The sequence below is a fragment of the Calidris pugnax genome, unplaced genomic scaffold (genome assembly GCF_001431845.1).
Source record: "Calidris pugnax isolate Ruff unplaced genomic scaffold, ASM143184v1 scaffold54, whole genome shotgun sequence".
Lineage (NCBI taxonomy): Eukaryota > Metazoa > Chordata > Aves > Charadriiformes > Scolopacidae > Calidris > Calidris pugnax.
This window is the reverse complement of record NW_015090864.1, coordinates 1,740,679-1,762,707: the sequence shown is the minus strand read 5'-3', so window position 1 is coordinate 1,762,707 and position 22,029 is coordinate 1,740,679. Positions and strand designations below refer to the sequence as shown.

At 50.5% G+C, this 22,029-nt stretch overlaps 1 protein-coding gene across 4 annotated transcripts in view; it reads right to left on the bottom strand.

The window, feature by feature from the left end:
- Positions 1-6,725: 6,725 nt before the first annotated feature.
- GJC2 (gap junction protein gamma 2) overlaps positions 6,726-22,029 on the bottom strand; it is a 38,576-nt gene continuing 23,272 nt past the window's right edge. For 3 of the 4 annotated variants that reach the window (XM_014945115.1, XM_014945117.1, XM_014945116.1), the window contains exon 2: positions 6,726-10,010. In XM_014945115.1, the coding sequence (XP_014800601.1) occupies positions 8,743-9,990 (1,248 nt within the window). In that variant the 5' untranslated portion in view covers positions 9,991-10,010 and the 3' untranslated portion in view covers positions 6,726-8,742. Of the gene's footprint in view, positions 10,011-16,801; positions 17,173-22,029 lie in introns of those variants that run through there. The other variant, XM_014945114.1, reaches the window with a different exon arrangement.

Below are 22,029 nucleotides of genomic sequence, written 5' to 3'. Positions count from 1 at the left end.
CCAGCTGGCCCTTGGGCAGGACCGGGTGCTCCCCGGCAGCGATAACCTTATCACATTCCCCCGTGTGTGAGGGGACAGATCGGCTGCCGGCGGCGGCGGCGAGCGCTGCGGCGTGTTCGACCCTGAATTCGGCTCTGGCCCCGCTCGGAGGCGGCGTTTGTCAGGCAGCTGCACAGGCCAGAGCAGGTGGAGAAATAAAAACAGGCAGCGGATGCGATTCAAGGTTGGAGAAATAAAAAACAGGCGGCAGGAGTGATTGGAGGTGACCTTGGCGCGCGAAGGTGCTCTGCCCGGCCTGCTGGCACGTGCTGCCCAGAAAAAACAGGGCTGAGGACACCTGCCTTCCTTCAAACCGGGGCTGAGGATGCAGAGAGCTGATGCCCATCGTTGTATTTTTAACTCTTCTTGGACGTGGGGACATGCCAAGAGCAGGAGCAGCTCTTTGTTTTTTTGAGATCCAGGAGAAGTGCGAAAATCACATACCTGGAAGTACAGCTGGGCTGAGACCCCAGTATCTACTGGGAATCTACAGCCAAATCCAGCTTTGTCCCTTCTTTGCCCAGTGCCACATCCCTGTTGCACCCACCATGACGCAGGGACAGGCGGTGGCTGTCCCACAAACAGCCCTTTGCCATCTCTCAATGCGTGCCCGTGTTGCCTCCTGACTATCACACGTGTTGTATGAAGCCCCACAGAGCATGGTTGAAAGGGTGGCAATGGAAATAAAAGTGAAAATGGCCAAAAAAACCCAGAAAACCATTTTGTGTCTATTTGTTTTTTCACTACCTGCAGCTTTTATTCACTTTTTTTCTGGGTTTTCTTTTCTTTTAGCACAGAGTTACGCTGCCAGTAAAGGAGTGTTTAAGTGTTTCAGTGATCAGAAAAGACAACTTTGCCAGTTTAAAGCATTAAATTGTCTTGAGGGAATGGTTTGAGGAAAGCTGTAGTGTGATCAAGACCTGCAACGCTGAGAGCCAGGGGGAGGTTTGTGCCAGCCCTGGCCGAGTGTGTCTGTCTTAACTAAAAGTAGGGGACCTTAAACCTGGTCAGAAGGACAACTCTGGGAATCATTCCCAGAGCTTTCCATGAGATTAATTTGGCAGCCATTGGGTGATTCTTCCACATCTGTTGCTTGACACTGTTTGGGTGAAGTTACAGTGACTTTAAACCCCACTGGGACAGCAGGACCCATCTCCTGCAGCATCAGTATGGACTGGGCTGCTGTGTTTAAAGAGGTAACGGGCACAAACTTGAACGTAAGAAGTTCCATCTAAACATGAGGAGGAACTTCTTTCCTCTGAGGGGTGGCAGAGCCCTGGAAGAGGCTGCCCAGGGAGGTGGTGGAGTCTCCTTCTCTGGAGACATTCAAAACCCACCTGGACACGTTCTTGTGCAACCTGCTCTGGGTGGACCTTCTTTGGCAGGGGGTTGGAGGAGATGATCTCCAGAGGTCCCTTCCAATCCCATGTCATCCTGGGATTCCGTGATGAATTGTTCCCACCAGCTTTGTCATTTCATTTTCTCCTTCTAACACTGTAGAAGTGACACAGTGACAAGACGCAACATCCCCAGCTAAGCCCTATCCCGTAGGAGACATCCCCTGAAATCCTTGATGGAACATCTCTCATCCAGGCAGGCACGTCAACTCAGAAACCCTTCTCCCGGTGAAGAAAATGGAGGAAAAAGGACACAGGAATCTCTCTCCCTGTTCCTCACCCGTCCCTGGGCAGTTGCACGAGCTGCCAGCAGCCTCTTGCTCCATCAGCTTTCCGCTCTCTGCTCTCCCACCGCCCGAAACCATGCCCTGGCTGCTGGAGCAGCAGGACAGCTGGAGGCTCCCACCCGCCAGGGCTCATCCTTAGTGTTTATTCATCCATAACTCAGCTGCTCTTGCATAAAGTGGGAATAACTGCTGTCCCCCCGCAGCCAGCCCCGCGGGTTAACCCTGGCGCAATCATCTCTGTTTCTCCAGCTTCTTCTCGATGGAACATCTCTCATCCAGGCAGGCACGTCCGGGACAACTCAGAAACCCTTCTCCCGGTGAAGAAAATGGAGAAAAAAGGACACAGAAATCTCTCTCCGTGTTCCTCACCCGTCCCTGGGCAGTTGCACAAGCTGCCAGCAGCCTCTTGCTCCATCAGCTTTCTGCTCTCTGCTCTCCCACCGCCCGAAACCATGCCCTGGCTGCTGGAGCAGCAGGACAGCTGGAGGCTCCCACCCGCCAGGGCTCATCCTTAGTGTTTATTCATCCATAACTCAGCTGCTCTTGCATAAAGTGGGAATAACTGCTGTCCCCCCGCAGCCAGCCCCGCGGCTCAACCCTGGTGCAATCATCTCTGTTTCTCCAGCTTTTTCTCGGGGAAGAGGGGAGATTTAGATGAGATACCAGAAAGAAATTCTTTGCTGTGAGGGTGGTGAGACACTGGCACAGGTTGCCCAGAGAAGTTGTGGATGCTCCATCCCTGGAAGTGTTTAAAACCAGGCTGGATGGGGCTTTGAGCATCCTGCTCTAGTGTGGGGTGTCCCTGTCCGTGGCCAGGGCCTGGAGCATCTCCCTTATGAGGAGAAGCTGAGGGACTTGGGGCTTTTTAGTCTGGAGAAGAGAAGGCTGAGGGGGGATCTGATCAACACCGATAAATACTTCAAGGGAGGGTGTCAGGAGGATGGGGCCAGGCTTTTTTCAGTGGTGCCCAGGGACAGGACAAGAGGGAACGGGCACAAACTTGACCATAAGAAGTTCCATCTCAACATGAGGAGGAACTTGTTTGCTGTGAGGGTGGCAGAGCCCTGGCAGAGGCTGCCCAGGCAGGTGGTGGAGGCTCCTCTGGACACATTCCAAACCCACCTGGACACGTTCCTGTGGGACCTGCTCTGGGTGGGCCTGCTTTGGCAGGCGGGTTGGAGGAGATGATCTCCAGAGGTCCCTTCCAACCCCATATCTTTCTATGATTCTGTGACCTTGCTGGTTTGAAGGTCTGAGGAATTACTTGGCAATTTTTTTTTCTTTTGGGTGTTTTATGGAGCACTGCAGAGGATGTGACCTCTGAGGCTGAAGTGTTTCTGACTATTGACCTTCCTTGGGGACTTGTTGAAGGATCCCGGTCTTCCCCGTCTCTTGGTGTGAGCTGCTCCTGCTCATTCCAAAGAAGTTGTAAAGATACCACAACTGCCAGAGGAACAGAAAAAAATGCATTTTTCTGTCCAGAATATTTCCTGAAGACTCTTTGGACGGTGGTTGTGAGTGAACGTGCCTGGTATTTAAAGGGACAAGCAAAGACTGAGGTTGTTTGGAAAATTCAGCTTTCTTCCAGTGCTTTCCCATTGTTTGCTCAGCTCAAATCATGGGTTTCTCCCAGATTCTGCAAAGTTTTCTTGCTTTTGAAAGTACAGCTTTTCCTAAGCAGCTTCAGCTCCGTGCCTGAAGGAACTGGAGCAGTGATTCATCAGAGAGACAACACATCCCAAACAACTCGAAGGTCAACTGCTTCTTAAGGCAAAAATATTTTGCAGTGATTTATAGCCATATCTGGCAAAATAGAGCTCTTACATGGCTAAAACAGGCAAATAATAGACTGAGAAGAATTTCTTGTCATCAACACTCGGCGCCCTTCTCACAGAAACACCACTCGCTTTACATACTGTAACAAAATGTCAGTTTTATTCCATTTTATTAGTAACGGGTGGGGAATAGCCAGTTGAAGAGTTGGACTGATGTATCTTTCTCTTTTGACCAGTGTTTAATATCCTAACCACAGTCCAGATGTAACATTTACACTGAAAAATACTTACAGATTCAACCTCATACTCAAAAAATTTCTAGTACAAATACAGTTAGTACATTTAAAAAAAAATGAATGACGACGACAACAACAAAAAAACCAATCCCAGAAACTTCGTAACAGCACAGACTGGTTATGGCCTTGAGTTAAGTTCAAGTATTTTCCAGTGGAATGCAATGCAAGCAAGAAGGTAATCTGGCTTTTAGGTGGGACATTCCTGGCCCTGAATGGTAAGAATAGAAATATAAGTGTGGGCACTTTGTATCTGGCCGAGTTTAGCGAGAGAGTCGACGTTTTACCATTAGTTCAGCTGCAAAGCCAAACCCGTCTTGTGTGTGAACAAAACTACTAACTTGTTAAAAAAAAAAAACCAAAACAAAAACAAAAAAGGAAAAAGCGAAGCATTAATTATAATGTTGCAAAAAAAAAAAAAAAAAACAAACAAAAAAGGAAAAAGCAAAGCATTAATTATAATGTTAGTGTTTCTTCTGTGGCCGACTGCCTGTCGTCTAATTGGAATTCCTCGAGCCGCTGGTTTGGTTTGTAATGGTTGTGATGGGGATTTTGCTTATGGTTATGCTTATTTTGCCTCTCTATTATTTTGCCTCTCTATTATTTTGCCTCTCTATTCTTTTCCTTCCCAAGCTGACACCATAAAGAGGGTATTTTTGCTCCTGCCCCGAAAGGACTTGTTCCTCTCGAGACATTAATGCACGTCGGTCGCCTTGGTGGCAGTGACTCGGTGGAAAGACACAATATCCTAAATTCTTTAGAGGCCAAGGAGTGGAGGAGGAAGGGGGGAAGTGAGCAACTCAGTATACATCATCATCATCATCATCCTTTGTATTTCTAGGGCTGTCTGACTCATGCTGCCTCCTGTGTGTGGCTGAGATGGGATCTGGGAGAACTGGGGTCCCTCCTCCCTGGGGTCAGAGGAGTCAGCGGTGTCCTCCAGGCTGGCTGGGACCTTCCAGAGAACTTTACATCTCATCCAGGCAGCCCACACCACCAGAGCTGTCCTGCTGGGAATGTGCCCTTGTGCTTCTGTCCCTGCTTGGAAAACATGAGAAAGCAAGATCAGCTCCCACGTTTCATGCAAGGAAGTATTTCAAGCCTTGATAAATGAGCTGGAAGGACGGCAGAGAGAGCGGTTTATCCTGTCTCTCTGCCCAACGAGGAGGTTGTATCGATCACCCAAGAGTCTGCCCTGGCTCTAGTACTCGTCAATATTGCAATTATTGACTCTCACTATGGAAAACAGCGTGTGCGTATTAAATGTGATGGTGACACCAGCCGGGAGGAGGCTGCGGATGTGCTGCAGGACAGACAGATCATTCAGAACCCCCTCGGTGCACTGGGTCTAAACGGTTTTGGAGGGGCCACCAGGGTGGCAGATGGGCACGTGAAGAGCAGCAAAGTGAGAAGGTGGCCCAAGGACCAGCTGCTGGGAAAGACATGGACTAGCTGGTGGTGGTGGTTCAAAGACAAAGTGAGAAGGTGGCCCAAGGACCAGCTGCTGGGAAAGACAAGGTGGTGGTGGTTCAAAGACGTCAAGGAAAACCATATTAGAAAAGCAGCCCTTAGAGAAAGGTTGATGAGACTGGAGTTGTTTAGCTTAAAGCAGACTTGAGAAGGATGAAAGCAGCCTTCAAACACCCAAAAGCTTCTGCAGCCATTAAAGGCATGCGATGTTCTCCATGGCTGCTGAGGAGAGGAGATGCCTGGGGTTGCAGCAAGCGGGGGTTCGTGTTAGCCATTAAGGGAGCATTTGATGGTGGCAAGTTGAGCAGAAGATCCATGGTCCTTTCCAGCCCTGTTGCTCTAAGTGTCTCTGAACCTGCAACCAGAAAGCCCAGGGATCTCCTCCTGCCACGCACTGACCAGCTATTGTGTTGGGGAATTGGGTGTAGCCCTGCTGTATAAAATGGGTTTAATGGTTCAGTTGGGTCCCTGTGATCAAGTTCTGGGGTTTCTGGCTTCAAATTTGCTGTGCCCACCTTCCCCATGGTGAGGCCAGGATGGTTTCCTGAAGCAAGAGCAAGGGAGGGACATGCCTGTCCCTGTGTTTGGTGACTTGCTGGTGAATCTGCAGGTCAGCAGGAGATGAGGGGCTGATCTGAGTCATGGGGAAACGCTCAAGCCACGTGTGGGGCTGAGGGAGGTGTTGTGGTATGGGCAGGAGAACCCCCAAATCTGGAGTCCTGCACAGCACGGTGCCTTCTGGCGTTGCGTGAGAAGGACGAGTTTGTCTGGGGCTGTGACTTTGCTGCTCATCTCAAAGGAATCAGAAGAACCCAGGCAGCATCCCACGACCCCTCTCCTCAGAGTTTCCATCCTTCCCTGGGGATTGTGACTTTAAATACACACTGTTTCCCGTGGGACACAGGGCTGACCATAAACGAGAAGTCACATCAATGTGGAGGACAAGCTTGTGCCCCATAATGACTAGAGAGCAAATTTCCACCCAGCAGCACGTCTGCTCTCCTCCCCAGCAGCTCTGGGCTGTGGACCTGCATGCATTTATCTTCACACCATCAGCAACCAGCTTCTCCTGCATTGCCCAGTGCAGCCCAGCCCAAGAGGAGAGCACGGCATGGTCCCACACGCAGGACAAGGACCAACAGCGCGGTTGGATATGTTTGTCTCCCCACCACCCTGGTGAGAACTTCCTGAGCCTTTCATTCAAAATTCACCACAGAAAGGCCGACACGACAGACGTGTTACTCCCGACCACGGCTGGTGAGGGGATGAACTGATCTCCTCCTGGATGAGGTTGTCCATTTTCAAGGGGAAGATGTCTACCAGCGAGAGCGGGCAACACTCCAGGCGTTTCACTGATGCCTTCAGCAGGACCAGGAACAAGCCTGAAAGTGTTCCCCAGGCTGCGACACAAAACCGTAGTGAATACTTACAGCTGGATATCTTGTAGGATGTTTATTTGCTTTCTTTGTAAACCTACTTTTTTTGCTGCCAGCACTGTTCTCTCATGGCGTGGCGCAGCTCGGTCAGGGTCTGGAGGAGCTGAAGGCCATACCCAAGTTCTCTGCCTGTTCCCCAGACTGGCCAAAGGGCCCAACTGCCTGGAGAACAGGCATCCTCAAGGCATTCAGGGACCCATCTCAAGAGACATAAGAAGGAAGCCCAGGAAGAAGTCACCTAGATGTGATGGATAAGAAATACTTGCACAGGGACCTGCATGTGACTTTGGGTGGCCATCACAGCCCCAAGGGAACAGCTGGGCACAGGGACAGTGCTGTGTTCAGTGAGGATTTAGTTCTTTCATGTTACGTTTGACCCCGAAGGGTCTATCTGTTTGGGTTCTCCATGGGGGTGAGTCAACCATTGGACTCTTGGGAGGTTGCAAGAACATCAGCCAAGCCACAGGCATCTTGGGAACATCTCAGGGATCAGGATCTTAGAGCATCTCTGCTCTAAGACCTGGCAGAATGGGGTAATGACTGGTTTCAGCCTCTACCCTTCGGCAGGAGATGCTCCCTGAGATGCCAGTGATGAGGTGTTCTCTCTGTTTTGTGTTACTGGAGGGGTAAAAAGCCACAGCCCCGCAGCTGTGCAAGAGACCCAGTATGAAACCACCTTGAGAAAGCACATCCTCAGCACCAGTGGGAGCCTTGGAGCTCAGCAGCTTGCTTTTAACATGCCCCCAGATTCCTGTAGCTGCATGAAAACCACCCTAAAACCAACCCAAGCTCAAAAAGCTCCCCATAAACCAGTGACAAAACTTCCTGCTGCTGTCTTGGGCCTGTCCCCCACTGAAGCCAGATCTTCTGCTAAGCCCTTCGAGCAAATGTGTGAAACTTGCCGGTTCCCCAGGGGACGCTGGAAGCTAGAAGCCCCAAAACTTCTCCAGGATGAGATCAGCCGTAGTTCCTGGATCAGGGAGGGGTTTCCCAGGGGAGGTGGAAGGCTGTAAAATTACCAGAGGGTTGATATTACGTTTATATATATCTCTCTATGCCTATATTCACACACACGTTCATATGTGTCTGTATATATACGTACATGTACACACACACACACCATATACACACTAATGCATAGATTTGCCACCTGCCACTATTTATAAGGGGTTTGATTAAACAGAAAAACAAATTCGCCGACACTTCTCTTCCCGTCTCTACTGAGATTCAGCAAAGAGAGAAGTCCAAACCCTTTATCATTTTGTTTTCCTGGTTGGGTAAAGGCACTTCCTGACGATGTGAAGCAGCAGTTTTGGTTAAAAACGCTGAAACTGCAGCGATTTCCATCACTTCTGTAGCAAGGGCTACACAGGCACCGGGATGACGCGACGTCACCGCTCGCTCCTGCTGGGGGGTGTTTGATGGCATTTGCTTTTTGCTTGGACGCAGAGGAACAAAAGACAAAAACCTTCTGTGTTTCTGCCCCGTAACTTGATGTGGGTCCCAGCTCACGGCTCGAACGATGCCTGCAAGAACATCTAACCATTCAGGCAGGACATGGGCTGTGAGCGTGTCGTGAAGGTTCCTCCAGCGTGTCAGTTGTTTTCTCATCGAGGGATCGGAAATTAATTTTGATTAAGGATATTTAGTAATTAAACACTGCCCTGACCTGCAGCCCTCTAGCCTCGCCATGCAGGAGGGGAGCTGCTCGCTGTTGGCCTGAGCCACCAGCAGCTCCACTTCCCATCACAGCACGTTGTACAGTCTCTGTTGGGAGCTCCGGTGGTGACCGAAGGGGTGGAAGATGCAGGGGGTTGCTCACTGGAGGTTCCCAATGGGAGAATGTGTTGGAAACAGAGAAAAAATGTCTTTTGTTAACGCACTGGAAGACAGCACTAAATTGGTCTGAAGCTCTTTTTCTCTCTTGGCTTCCATATAAAAATTGCGCGGGTGCCCTGTGGAACGAACGCGAGACAATACCGAAAACCAGAACCAAACCAAACCCAAATCCCCACTTACGCTGCCCTCTCTCCTTTCAGATGAAGCTATATCCATACAGACGTCTTTCCGTCTTTACTACTTGAGCTCCCTTTCTCCAAGCAGGCCTTGGGTTTAGCACCTTGTTTCTCCTGGGCGGTGTTGGCCCTGTTCTGCTCTACCACCGTGCCACCCGAGGCGGGACTGCTGGTTCGAGAAGGTTGTGTGTTGGCCTGGGTGCTGCTGTAGCTCTGAAACGCTATGTCTAACTGCTCCTGGGCCACTCGCAAGTGTTTGTGAAGGGTGGACAAGTCCGCCGGGAGGTTCTCATCCGGGCTGGTGCACTGCTGCTCCTGAGCCACGTTAGCCAAGTTCTGCTCGTGAGCCATCAGGCTGTTGGGGATCTTGGTGGACTTCTCCGATTTCACGACCAGGTTGTACTCGGGAGGGCAGGAGATGTTCTTTGGGTAGGCGTAGTTGTAGGGAGGCTGCCTAAAGCTGTTGATTTTCCGATTGCGAATGGCATCTCGGATGGTCCCAAACCCTAGGTGGAACATCTCACACATGTTCAGCAGTAAGCACAGACAGCTCACGACGTACATCACCAGGAGAAAGATGGTCTTCTCTGTTGGCCGGGACACAAAACAATCCACAGTGTGAGGGCAAGGGACTCTGTTGCAGACGTAATAGGCTTCTACCTCAAAACCATAGAGCAAATACTGCCCTATCAAAAAGCAAACTTCAAACGAAGCTCTGGTGAGTAGCTGGAAGACGTAGATTTTCATCAGTCCTTCTTGCTGGATGCGCCTCCTCCCGTCGTGCTTCTGTTGCTCTTTGCTCTTGGGTTTGGCTTTGGCTTTCTCATGTTCTGCTGTATCATCAGAGATCATGGGCTCCTCTTCATCAGCCTCCATGGGGTCCTCCACGTTGCGCACCGCCTGCCAGTTCAAAGCAAACTGCTTCTTCTTCTTGAATCCCTTGAACTTCTTCTCCTCCTCCGCCGACCGGGCGATCCGGTGGATGGCGTAGCCCAGGTACATGACGGAAGGGGTGGATATCATGATGATCTGGAAGACCCAGAACCTGACGTGTGACAGCGGCGCGAAGGCATCGTAACAGACGTTGTCGCAGCCGGGCTGCTTGGTGTTACAGGTGAACTTGCTCTGCTCATCGGAGTAGATGGACTCCCCACCCACCGCTGTCAAGACAATGCGGAAGACGATGAGCACGGTGAGCCAGACCTTCCCCACGAAGGTGGAGTGATTGTGAATCTCTTCTAGCAGGCGGGTTAGAAAGCTCCAGCTCATGTTGGTCATAAGGGCTACTCAGTTATAACCTGAGGGAAGAGAAGGGAAGAAAAAAAACATAGCTGTAAGATAACATCGGTGGCTGCAGACAGCAATATGGCTGTGACCTTAGCATGGCCGTGACAGACAAAGTCATTTTATCTCAAAGAGGCACCCTTCACAGAATCACAGAATCACATGGGGTTGGAAGGGGCCTCTGGAGATCATCTCCTCCAACCCCCTCCCAAAGCAGGTCTACCCAGAGCAGGTCCCACAGGAACGTGTGCAGGTGAGGTTTGAGTATCTCCAGAGAAGGAGACTCCACCACCTCCCTGGGCAGCCTGTTCCGGGGCTCTGCCACCCTCAAAGTCAAGAAGTTCCTCCTCACGTTGAGATGGAACTTCTTATGTTCAAGTTTGTGCCCGTTTCCTCTTGTCCTGTCCCTGGGCACCACTGAAAAAACTGGCCCCATCCTCCTGGCACCCTCCCTTGAAGTATTTATAGGTGTTGATCAGATCCCCCCTCAGCCTTCTCTTCTCCAGACTAAAAAGCCCCAAGTCCCTCAGCCTTTCCTCGTAAGGGAGATGCTCCAGGCCCCTCATCATCTTTGTAGCCCACCCTTCACCGCTCCAACCCCTCTCCCCAGCGAGGGACCACGACATGGGGCTGAGCACGTGAGCTCCACATGGAGCAATGGGAGGTGGGCAGCGTGGGGATGTGCTGCACCACCAGAATTGAAGGCAGGAGGTACTAAATAAACACAGATTGATAACACAACAAGCCACAGCATCGACTAGATTGGCCATAACCCTCTTTGTTGCCTTTTTCAAGATGTTCCTCAGCTGTCAGAAGGGTTTGGGTGACTGTAAAAAGTGAATGCAAGGCACCAGGAAGCCACCTTGGCACAAAAAAGGTGCTTAACTTGTGACAGTCTCTTGCTTCCCCACCACGGGCTCAAGCAGCCGAGCTGAAAGCGGGAGCAGAGGATGCTGCCCGCATCCCAGAGACTTGCACTGCTGAAACATCTTTCATTAGCAAACCCAGAAAAATGCAAAGAATCAGCAAAAGAATGGGAATATTTATGTTTACAGGCCGGTGGCCCTTTTAAGTTCCTTTTGGAAAAAAAAAAATAAAATAAAATAAACCAAACCAAAACAAATGTTTAATCAAATGCAGGCTGTTTCAAAAATAAACTTCTGAAAATATTTCAGAGAAAAACATGCATTTATGAAAAGACCTGGACAGCTGGGGAGGAAGAGCTTGTCGTAACCATTTTGTGTTTCGCTTAACTTGCGATGGGGCCTCAGCCTGAGCATCTTGGGTGACCATCATTGAAGGCATCATTAAAGGCAGGAGGCACTTTGACTGCTTGACTGGCAGCATCCCTGGCAGGTACCTGGAGGGGAGAGCAATAGGGAAAGCACCCGGACCCAAAGAGGGCTGTGGTGGGGGACAGTGGGGCTCTCACTCCAGAGCAGCAGAGGATGGGATCATCCTTTCTGCTCCCCTGCATCCCTCCTCTGAATCCTCCTTAGGTTCTCCATGGAGTTTACCCACCTTGTGGACTCAGCAAAGTGCCCTTGTGGCCAAGAGGCCAATGGGATCCTGGGCTGCGTAGGGAAGAGTGTGGCCAGGAGGTGGAGGGAGGTCATTCTCCCCCTCTACTCTGCACTGGGGAGGCCACAACTGGAATCTTGCGTCCAGTTCTGGGCTCCCCAGTTCAAGAGAGACAGGGAACTGCTGGAGAGAGTCCAGCGTAGGGCAATAGAGATGATGGAGGGATTGGAGCATCTCCCTGATGAGGAAAGGCTGAGAGAGCTGGGGCTCTTTAGCCTGGAGAAGAGAAGGCTGAGGGGAGACCTTATCGATGCTGACAAGTATCTAAAGGGTGGGTTGAAGGAGGATGGAGCCAGACTGTTCAACTCAAATCTGAGGAAGAACTTCTTTGGGATGAGGGTGGCAGAGCCCTGGAAGAGGCTGCCCAGGGAGGGTGTAGAGTCCCCAGATCTGGAGATCTTCAAGCCCCGCCTGGATGCTCCTGAGTGATGTGCTCTGGGCAACCCTGCTTTGGCAGGGGAGTTGGGCTGGATGATCTCTAGAAGGTCCCTTCCAACTCTAACAATTCCGTGATTCCGTGCAGACACCCAATTAGGTCTATTAGGTGTCTGTGAACCCAATCCCACCCATCAACTGGTGCCTACCACTGCGCCCAGAAGAAGAGAGTGGGTGCATTGGTGGCAGATGTAGGAGCCAAGCACAAGGAGCATGGACACAAGGGAGCTGGCGTGGAGCTGCACATGGCAGCGGCGTGTTATCACAGAATCTTAGTGGTTGGAAGGGACCTCTGAGATCATCGAGTCCAACCACAAAAAAAAAACACCCAAACAAACAAACAAAAACAAACAAACAAACAAAAACACACACACACAAAAAAAAACAACCAAAATCTAGAAGGTCCCTTCCAACTCCAACAATTCCGTGATTCTGTGACCGTTTGCGTGCAGACACCCGAATAGGTCTATTAGGTGTCTGTGAACCCAATCCCACCCATCAACTGGTGCCTACCACTGCGCCCAGAAGAAGAGAGTGGATGTGTTGGTGGCAGATGTAGGAGCCAAGCACAAGGAGCATGGACACAAGGGAGCTGGTGTGGAGCATCACACAGCAGTGGCGTGTTATGGCTTGACATCAGTTGCCCTGACACGGGCTACTCCCCTGTGGTCCTCCACAGTCAGGCAGAGGATGAAAAAGGTGCTGTCATCTATACGTTGCAAGAGTATGGACACCAAACCTACTGTTCTCCACATCAAACCCTTCTGGAACATGATTTTGGTCACCAGGATGAGAGCCAAACAGTGCTGGGTCCCTCAGCCCTCGCTAGTTCCCTCAGCCTCTCCTCATAGGACTTCTATGGCTTGACATCAGCTGCCCTGACATGGGCTACTCCCCTGTGGTCCTCCACGGTCACGCAGAGGATGAAAAAGGCGCTGTCATCCATACGTTGTAAGAGTATGGACACCAAACCTACTGTTCTTCACATCAAACCCTTCTGGAATGTGATTTTGGTCACCAGGACAGGAGCCAAACAGTGCTGGATCCCTCAGCCCTCATGCTGCCCCGGGAGGTGGGAAGCACGATCCGAGGCTGGAGGAGGGAGGAATTCTTCCGCTGCTGAGGGCTCTCAAGAGCTGGCAGATGGAATTTTCTAACCCTGCTATTTCTAGATCAAACAAATCCCCAAACAAAAACAAACAAACAAACAAAAACACACACACACAAAAAAAAACAACCAAAAAAACACACCACAGCAAACGCCCACCAAAAACACCGCACCCACCAACTAAACCCCACACTCAACACCTCGCCATAAACCAATAACCTTGGGCACTAGAGCATGCCCTGAAGAGCCATGTCTATACGTTTCTTAAATACCTTCAGGGATGGTGACTCCACCACCTCCCTGGGCAGGCTGTTCCAGGGCCTGACCACTCTCTCAGTAAAGTAATTCTTTCTAATATCTAATCTAAATCTCCCTTGCCACAACTTCAGACCATTTCCTCTGGTCTTGTCGTTCGTCCTTTGGGAGAAGAGGCCAACACCTGCCTCTCTACACCCTCCTTTCAGGGAGTTGTAGAGGGCAATGAGGTCTCCCCTCAGCCTCCTCTTCTCCAAACTCAACATGCCCAGTTCCCTCAGCCTCTCCTCATAGGACTTCTATGGCTTGACATCAGCTGCCCTGACATGGGCTACTCCCCTGTGGTCCTCCACGGTCACGCAGAGGATGAAAAAGGCGCTGTCATCCATACGTTGTAAGAGTATGGACACCAAACCTACTGTTCTTCACATCAAACCCTTCTGGAATGTGATTTTGGTCACCAGGACAGGAGCCAAACAGTGCTGGATCCCTCAGCCCTCATGCTGCCCCGGGAGGTGGGAAGCACGATCCGAGGCTGGAGGAGGGAGGAATTCTTCCGCTGCTGAGGGCTCTCAAGAGCTGGCAGATGGAATTTTCTAACCCTGCTATTTCTAGATCAAACAAATCCTCTGCGAACCCAAACTCTCCAGTCTTCACACGCCGGAGTGGGACGGCGGGAGCACCCTGCAGATGGTGTTATTCTTGTCCTGGAGAAACTGAGGCAGGGAACAGAGAAACAGCTCGCTCCAGGCTGGGTAATAAGCCAGAAGAAGAGGTGGGGAAGGTCTCCTCTCCCCCTACAACTTACCTGGCGAAGCACAACAACCCTGGAAGCTGCTGGGACCAGAATCCCCATCTCCTGCCCCAAAAGGGACACCTTGGACCCAGTGGTTGGTGCAGAAATGCTGCTGTAGATACAACTGAGCCACCACAGAAGCTCGTGGGCAGCAATCCACCTTATTCCTTATTGATGGAGGAAATTGGGTTTATTCAGGGGTGAGATGGGAAAGCATCCCCTTTGAGTGCCTTTTTTTTTTACTTCTTTAGGGTGGGTACGCTCCAAAGTGTCTTTAACCCTTCCTCTGACTTGTGCCCCCACTCAGATACGGGCAAAACGGGGTGTTGTTACATGATTTGTGGGATTTATCCGGGCGCTCGGCCAAGCTCCAGCTGAGGAGGTGGGGGGGAGCTGGGAAGGGAAGACCCCCGCTGGGTGCAGCGATGACCTGCTGTGGGACACGGTGCATCTGTCTGTGGAGCATCCGGGTCCAGCTGAGACTTGGCTGGAGCACACGTTGACCCCAGAGCTCCAGCTGGGGCTTCAGCCACCTCCTGCCTCCCATCCGCACCCCCAATTAGCTGCAAGCCCCGTGTTGTTCTAAAACATGGGCTGTGGAGCAGTTCATTTATCACGTCAGCGCTCACCTAAAGGGTTTATGAGGTCTACACCAGGGATAATTTACTATTTTGCAAGTGTTACCCAAGGACTCAATTCCCAAAGCTCAGACTTGGCTCCCAACAGCAGTTTTCATGGGGTGGGGAAGGTCTAACCAAGGTAACGGTGGCTTCTGGAGTAAATATTCAAGTTTTTGACCTGATATTAGTCCTGTTCGTTACCCACTGTCTCATCTGGGAGACACATTTCAGGAAGGAACACCTGAAAGCTTTGGTTCTAAACACTCCCAAACCTCCCAAGTCAGGGAAAAGGAAAGAAATTGCAAAAGAACCAAAGTGGAAGGTTGTTGATTTGAGAAGGCCACCTCCGTTGACCAGCCCGAGCTGTTGGTCCTGCCATTGACGCCGCGGTTCAGCCCTCCCTGCACATCTGGATCTGCAGGAACATCTGCAGGAAACACCCTCCAGCAGTTCCTGCACCCCCGGGACCCCGCTGTTGCCCCCACGGATGATCACACCTTGACACGACACCCCTGTGTGTCCACCCGCTCTCCTGAGGATTTGAAAGAGTATTTTTTAAGGAAACAAGTTAAAAAACCCCTCCAACAATCAGTCCTGTTAAACTTCCAGTGCTTTTTGCAACTTTCTGGCTGGAACAACTCTCTTATGAGATTTCAATGCCTTTAATTGCTGGGGGTGAGGAGGAGGGGGGGGGTTAGTACACCATTATGTTTTGGGATTAATTACAAGGCAAACGAGCTTCCGAGGAAGGATTTGTTGACATTGCTTTGGTTGATGGATGGGATGGTGTTAGGAAAAGACTGTGTCGCATCTCCCCACAACAAAAAAATTTAAAAAAGGGGATTTTTTTGCACCTTTTCTGTGCTTCAGATCTGATCATTCCCTGAAAAAGGAAAAGCTTCATGGTCCAGCTCCCTGAGGGACATAAAAACCAACCCACCTGCGTGGCTCTACAGGAGGTAGATGGTTGATTCGGTGGTTCATGGAGCTAAATCAGCTGCCAGAGCCATAGCACGAGAGGACCCACCATCCCACCAGCTTTGAAATCCATTCATTCCCAGCCATCTATCTCCACACGTTACCTCCAGAGTAGCTGACACGCAGCCTTTGGAAGGCAACTGGGACACAGGTTTGACTTCCAGACAGCTCTAAAGGCAGAGTTGAACCCCTCGACTCGACGGCAGCGCTTAAAAATCATGGAAATCGCACGGAGCCGGGTACAGGGATCACAGAATCACAGAATCTTAGTGGTTAGAAGGGACCTCTGAGATCATTGAGTCCAACCACAAAAAAACAAACAAACAAACAAACAAACAAAAACCCCAAAAAAACACACCACACCAAACGCCCACCAAAAACACTGCACCCACCAACTAAACCCCACACTGAACACCTCGCCATAAACCAATAACCTTGGGCACTAGAGCATGCCCTGAAGAGCCATGTCTATACGTTTCTTAAATACCTTCAGGGATGGTGACTCCACCACCTCCCTGGGCAGGCTGTTCCAGTGCCTGACCACCCTCTCAGTAAAGTAATTCTTTCTAATATCTAATCTAAATCTCCCCTGCCCCAACTTCAGACCATTTCCTCTGGTCTTGTCGTTCGTCCTTTGGGAGAAGAGGCCAACACCTGCCTCTCTACACCCTCCTTTCAGGGAGTTGGAGAGGGCAATGAGGTCTCCCCTCAGCCTCCTCTTCTCCAAACTAAACATGCCCAGTTCCCTCAGCCTCTCCGCATAGGACTTGATGAGCTGGTGGCTCCAGGTTCTCCTCACAGTGAACCCCAAAACCCCCTGACCCCTCCGCGGCACCTCAAACCCAGCTGTTGCAAGTGGGAAGGGGGGAAAGTGGGAAAACTTTAAAACCCGAGTCGAATAGGAACAGAAGAAGGAAAAAAAAATTAAATAGGGGGGAAAAAAAAGCTGGATGTCCTTCCTTTCTGCACGGTTCCTGCTTAAACCGCGGGGAAAACAATGGGGGGAAAAAAAAAAGATATTAATCTACTTACAGAGACATGGTGCTTCTTGGGGAGGGTCTCCCTCCTCCGCCGACATTCCTGTGCCTCCAGCCCTAGATAAACTCCCGCCGCCTGGGTCCGGCCGTGCCCCGGCCGTTGGAAACCGGAGCTGGAGGGAAGTATTTAAGGTCCTATCAAACCCCGCCTCTGCCGGGCACCCCTGAGGTCCTGCCTGCACCCCTACGGCCGGTCCCACCACCGCTCCTGGCTCCTCTCTCCTTCACCAAGCCTTGGGAGATGGAGGGAAGGTGCTATAGATAAAAATATGTATATTCCGGGGGAGAAAAGGGGCATTGGTTTCAGAATCCAAACAAGCCGCCGGGTCTGGTTTGAGGAACGCCGCCTGGAATTCTGCTGCCGAGCTCTTGAGCCGGTTGGAAGTAAATGAATAGCATCAGCTAGTGGCACTGGTAACAGATTTGTAAGACAGAGAGCGTGACTAATAGGGAACATGTGGAAAACATATTTTGGCAAAACTTCCTTGGTTGCTGGGGTGAAAAAAAAAGAAAAAAACCAACCCACAATAGTAAGGAAAAAAGGCAAAGCTCGTGAGTGAGAAAAACTGCTCTGAAGCTCCTGCTTTGCTGCACCCCCAGGCAGGGATTTCTCTGAAAGAGGTGGTTGCACCTCTCTCCAAGCTGCTGGATGGTCCAGTTCTGGGCTCCCCAGTTCCAGAAGGACAGGGAACTGCTGGAGAGGGAACAGCAGAGGCTACAAAGATGATGAGGGCCCTGGAGCATCTCCCTTATGAGGAGAAGCTGAGGGACTTGGGGCTTTTAGGCTGGAGAAGAGAAGGCTGAGGGGGGGATCTGATCAACACCTGTAAATACTTAAAGGGTGGGTGTCAGGAGGATGTGTACTTTCTTTTTTTTCCGTGGTGCCCAGGGACAGGACCGGAGGGAATGGGCCCACCCTTGAACATAAGAAGTTCCACCTAAACACGAGGAGGAACTTTTTTGCGGTGAGGGTGGCAGAGCCCTGGAAGAGGCTGCCCAGGGAGGTGGTGGAGGCCAGTGTGCTGGGGCAGTGGCCTCCTTGCCCTAGTGGTCCTTCAAGTCGAGAGAACATGGTGGGTCACCTCATGGGCACCTCCACAGAGGCCACCAAGTGGTCCTTGGGTGCGTCTCCACCAGGAGGGGACCCCGCAGCTTCCAGCACATGTCACACCATCTACTTCTAAAAGACAAGTCCTACGAGATCCATCAGACCTGAGGGATGGCCACCAAGATCTCCTTCCCACAAAGATCTGTAGTGAAACTTCCACCCGCTCCGCTCCAGCCAACGCAGGATGGAGCTATGGAGAAGTATTATTAGTTATTTAAAAATAACCAGCTGAGAACAACTTCCAGGCTCTGCGGGACTGCAGGCAGCAACTTAGAGATAAAAGGCAGCTCAGCATGGTCCCTGTCCCGTGGGTCACGCAGACTTTCCAGGCCCTTTGCTTTCTAACCCTGCGGGTTATTTATACACACAGCAATCTCCTCTGGTGGAAGGTTTCTCAGGGCATCTGTGCTTCAGGCAAGCTGGGCATCATCTGCTTCTGCTCCAACCTCCTGCCCGGCAGGTCCGGCCATCGCACCAGCAGGGATCACAGAATCACAGAATCTTCTAGGTTGGAAAGGACCTTAAAGATCATCTTGTCCAACCGTCAACCTAACTGGCAAAAATAGACACCCACACAACAAACAAGGAGCATCATCACTAAACCATCCCTCCCAGCACTACATCAACCCAGCTTTTGAACACCTCCAGGGATGGGGCCTCAACCCCCTCCCTGGGCAGCCCATTCCAAGGGCTGAGAACCCTTTCAGTGAAAAAATTTTTCCTACTATCCAGCCTGAACCTCCCCTGGTGCAACTTGAGGCCATTTCCTCTTGTCCTGTCGCCTGTGACTTGAGAAAAGAGACCGGCCCCCACCTCTCTACACCCTCCTTTCAGGGAGTTGTAGAGAGCAATAAGGTCTCCCCTCAGCCTCCTCTTCTCCAGGCTGAATAACCCCAGCTCCCTCAGCCTCTCCTCATAAGACTTATTCTCCAGCCCCCTCACCATCTTTATCGCCCTTCTCTGGACCCGCTCCAGCCCCTCAATGTCTTTTTTATGGTGGGGGGCCCAAAACTGGACACAGTACTCAAGGGGAGGCCTCACCAGTGCCGAGTACAGGGGGACAATCACCTCTCGGGCCCTACTCCCCACGCTGTTCCTGATACAGGCCAGGATGCTGGTGGCTTTCTTGGCCACCTGGGCACACTGCTGGCAAGTGGTTCCCATCACCAAACTGTCCCCCGTGGGCCAAACCATCACCTGGGGAAGGAGGCAGAGGGCTGGAGGCAGAGCCAGACCCGTGCATTTTCTCCTGCGCTCTTCAGCTGCTTCACTTTTCACTGTCCCAACAGGTTGTGTGAAAGCCAAAACCTTCCGTGCGTGGGCAAGAACAGAATGGCAGGAGTATGCACACAGTTATAAATAGTTCTGTGTTCTCTTCCTCCCAAGGAAGACGGGAGAGCAAACAGGCTAAAAAAGTTACAGGCATCTTTTCACTCCTGACCCACCCCTCCTGCCCTTGTCCTCGCTTGGCACTGAGAAAAGGAAATAAAAGAGAAGGTGGAGACAGAGGGGGGATGGATGTGACGAAGCCTTGTGCGATTCTGGCTGCTGGTGGGAGTCATCTCTCCAAGTCACCTCTCTACTCAGGCACTGCTCATGCTCCAGAGTCCTGATCTAACCATATTTCTCCTAGATCTCCTGTGGAAATAAATAAGTGCTGTCACTAATGATAATGAGAGCTGGGATAACGTCTCTCTGCTATGTCAGTGGTGAGCAGCAACCAAAATTGTCCACTCTGGTCACAAATCTAGGAAGCTCTGCACCGTATTGCACTGAAAGTTCACTTTCTTCTCTAATTTTCACCTTTTGGGATTTTCATTCGATCTGTTTTAAAACTAAATGAATTGAAGAAGCACACCTTTGTTCAAATGATAAGCCCATTTAAAAAAAAAAAAAAAAAAGATCCAGGAAGCAACAACATCACTGTGTCAAGAAAAGTCACAAAATTGAAATAAATTAAGAATGTCAATTTTTTACCTTATTGGAAACGGTTGGGTTTCAATTGAGAGGCTGCAGAATTTCACGTCTGAGAAGCAAAACCATTTGATTACCACAAATGAGGGCAAAGGCTGAAGCAGCAGTTTTAATTTGTATCTTTTCTTCTTCGACTAGCTTCTCTAACCCTTTTTTTCTTGACCTTCAGAGGTGGGATGCGGGACGTGTCTTCACCCTTGATGGCCGTGGGTGTCATCTGCTTTGAAAGCAGTTTGTGATGGAAAGGGTGACAAAGGCACTGCCTTAAAGGAAATATTAGACTTGGGAAATGCTCTGCCTCTTTTGCATAATCTTAACAGTTCACTGCAGAGCTCCTGAATCTTGTTATTATTCTTACTATTCACTAATTTGGTGGCAGTGAGAGAGAAAAATCGATCTGCTTTGCCGGTGAATGAAAGGGTCAGAGAAGGGCACTCTGAGGTCTTATCTTCCCACTTTAAAACATTGCAGCCACGCAGAAAAAAAAAGGTTTTAATTTAATTAATGCCTCTGGTGTGGCTGGAGACTCTTCCTTGCAGCCCCGTGCCTTTAGTGGAGCACTGAGGTTCTGGAAAGGGCTGTAAACAGGGATTTTTTGTCTCCCAGGTGTTAAGATGTGCTTCAGGGGGTGGCAGCCTCCTTTCTCCTCCTTTCCTCTGATCCCCCTCGTCCTGCCGTTATCTTCCCTGACTTCAGGGCAGCTGGTCCTCAGGCACACGAGGGTGGGGGGATTGATGGGTTTGGAAGAAGACTCAGGCTCGTTTTTTACAAGTTTGGTTCAACTTTGACATTTCTAGAGGTTCATCCCCAGACACACGCCTGGTTGATAGGACCAGGTAAAGCAAGCGCTATAGAGAGGTCCAAGCTTGTATCTCACTGGGGCATCTTGAAGGTTGCCTTCCATTTCCTGATGGAAAAGAGGCCATCAGCACCCATCAGAGCTCCTTCTTCACATCTGGAGTCTCCAAAGCCTTCAGCAAGCCAAGGACCCAAGTTGTGTCATTGCCTCGGTGATGTGCTGGCTGGGCTGGGGACTTCTGCTGGGACAGAGAGCCATGTCTCTTGCATTAAGGTGCTTTGGGACAGGCCAATCCCTTCCAGCAAGGGCAGAAGCAACATACTGGGATAAAACTTCAGTTTATGGGTGGAAGGACCATGCCTTGGGACAGTCCTTGTTTCCAGCCACAGAAACAGCCTGTTTGCTCGTGAAACCGTAATTGAACCAACACCCCTGTTTATGGATGGTGGTATCAAGACATGGTATCAAGATGTGGATGTCCTGGGGACCCGTTCAGGAGCTGTGATGCAGAGCTATGAGGGAGTAGGTGGGAACAGCCACAGCACTTCTCACCTCAACCACCCCTGGGCTCCCTTTCAGTCCCACCACGCTCCCTCGCTTAACCCAGAAAAAATAAATAATCTCAGTTGTGCAAACTTCCCTCCTTCACCCAGAGCTTTGGGCATTCTCCAAGATTCAGCAGGACCAATCAGGGCTTGCATCGTTAAGAACTCTGCCAAAACCTCAACTCTCTTAAAAAAAAATAGTTTACAGGCATCAGAAAAAAACCGTGCCAGTGTTTGTTGCTAAAATCTGCTTCATGGCAAATTTCTGTGCGGACTTTTCAGGACAGCAGTGATGACAACCCCAGCAGAAACGTGCCATGTGAAGGATGTGGAGCCAAGGACTCTCCGTGTTCATCATCCACTTCATTTTTCTTCTGCATCCAGCCCTGCTCGTTGGACGAACCCGAGAAGTTCTTGATCTGGATCGGGACGTTACGGTTGGTCTCTGGCCCTTGCGAGGACCAAACGGAGAAAATCAGGTCTCACGTGGGTTTTTTTTTTCCAAAGCCCACGGGGATTTTGGCTGCATCACGTCAGGATGTTTGAAAATGAGGTGACGGCTGCTTTCTTTCAAGCGCTCTGAAAATATAAACTCTGGCTCTGAATTGCCTTGAAATTTGGACCACGGTTGTGCCTCAGTTGGCCCAGAAGTTAGGTCAGAAAACAGAATTTCTGTTAAGTTTGCATTGGTTTGTGATTGGAGCAAAAAGCCAACGCTGTGCACAGAATGAGTAATATTCCTGCTGGAAAACAGGTTGCATCGTTAAGAACTCTGCCAAAACCTCAACTCTCTTAAA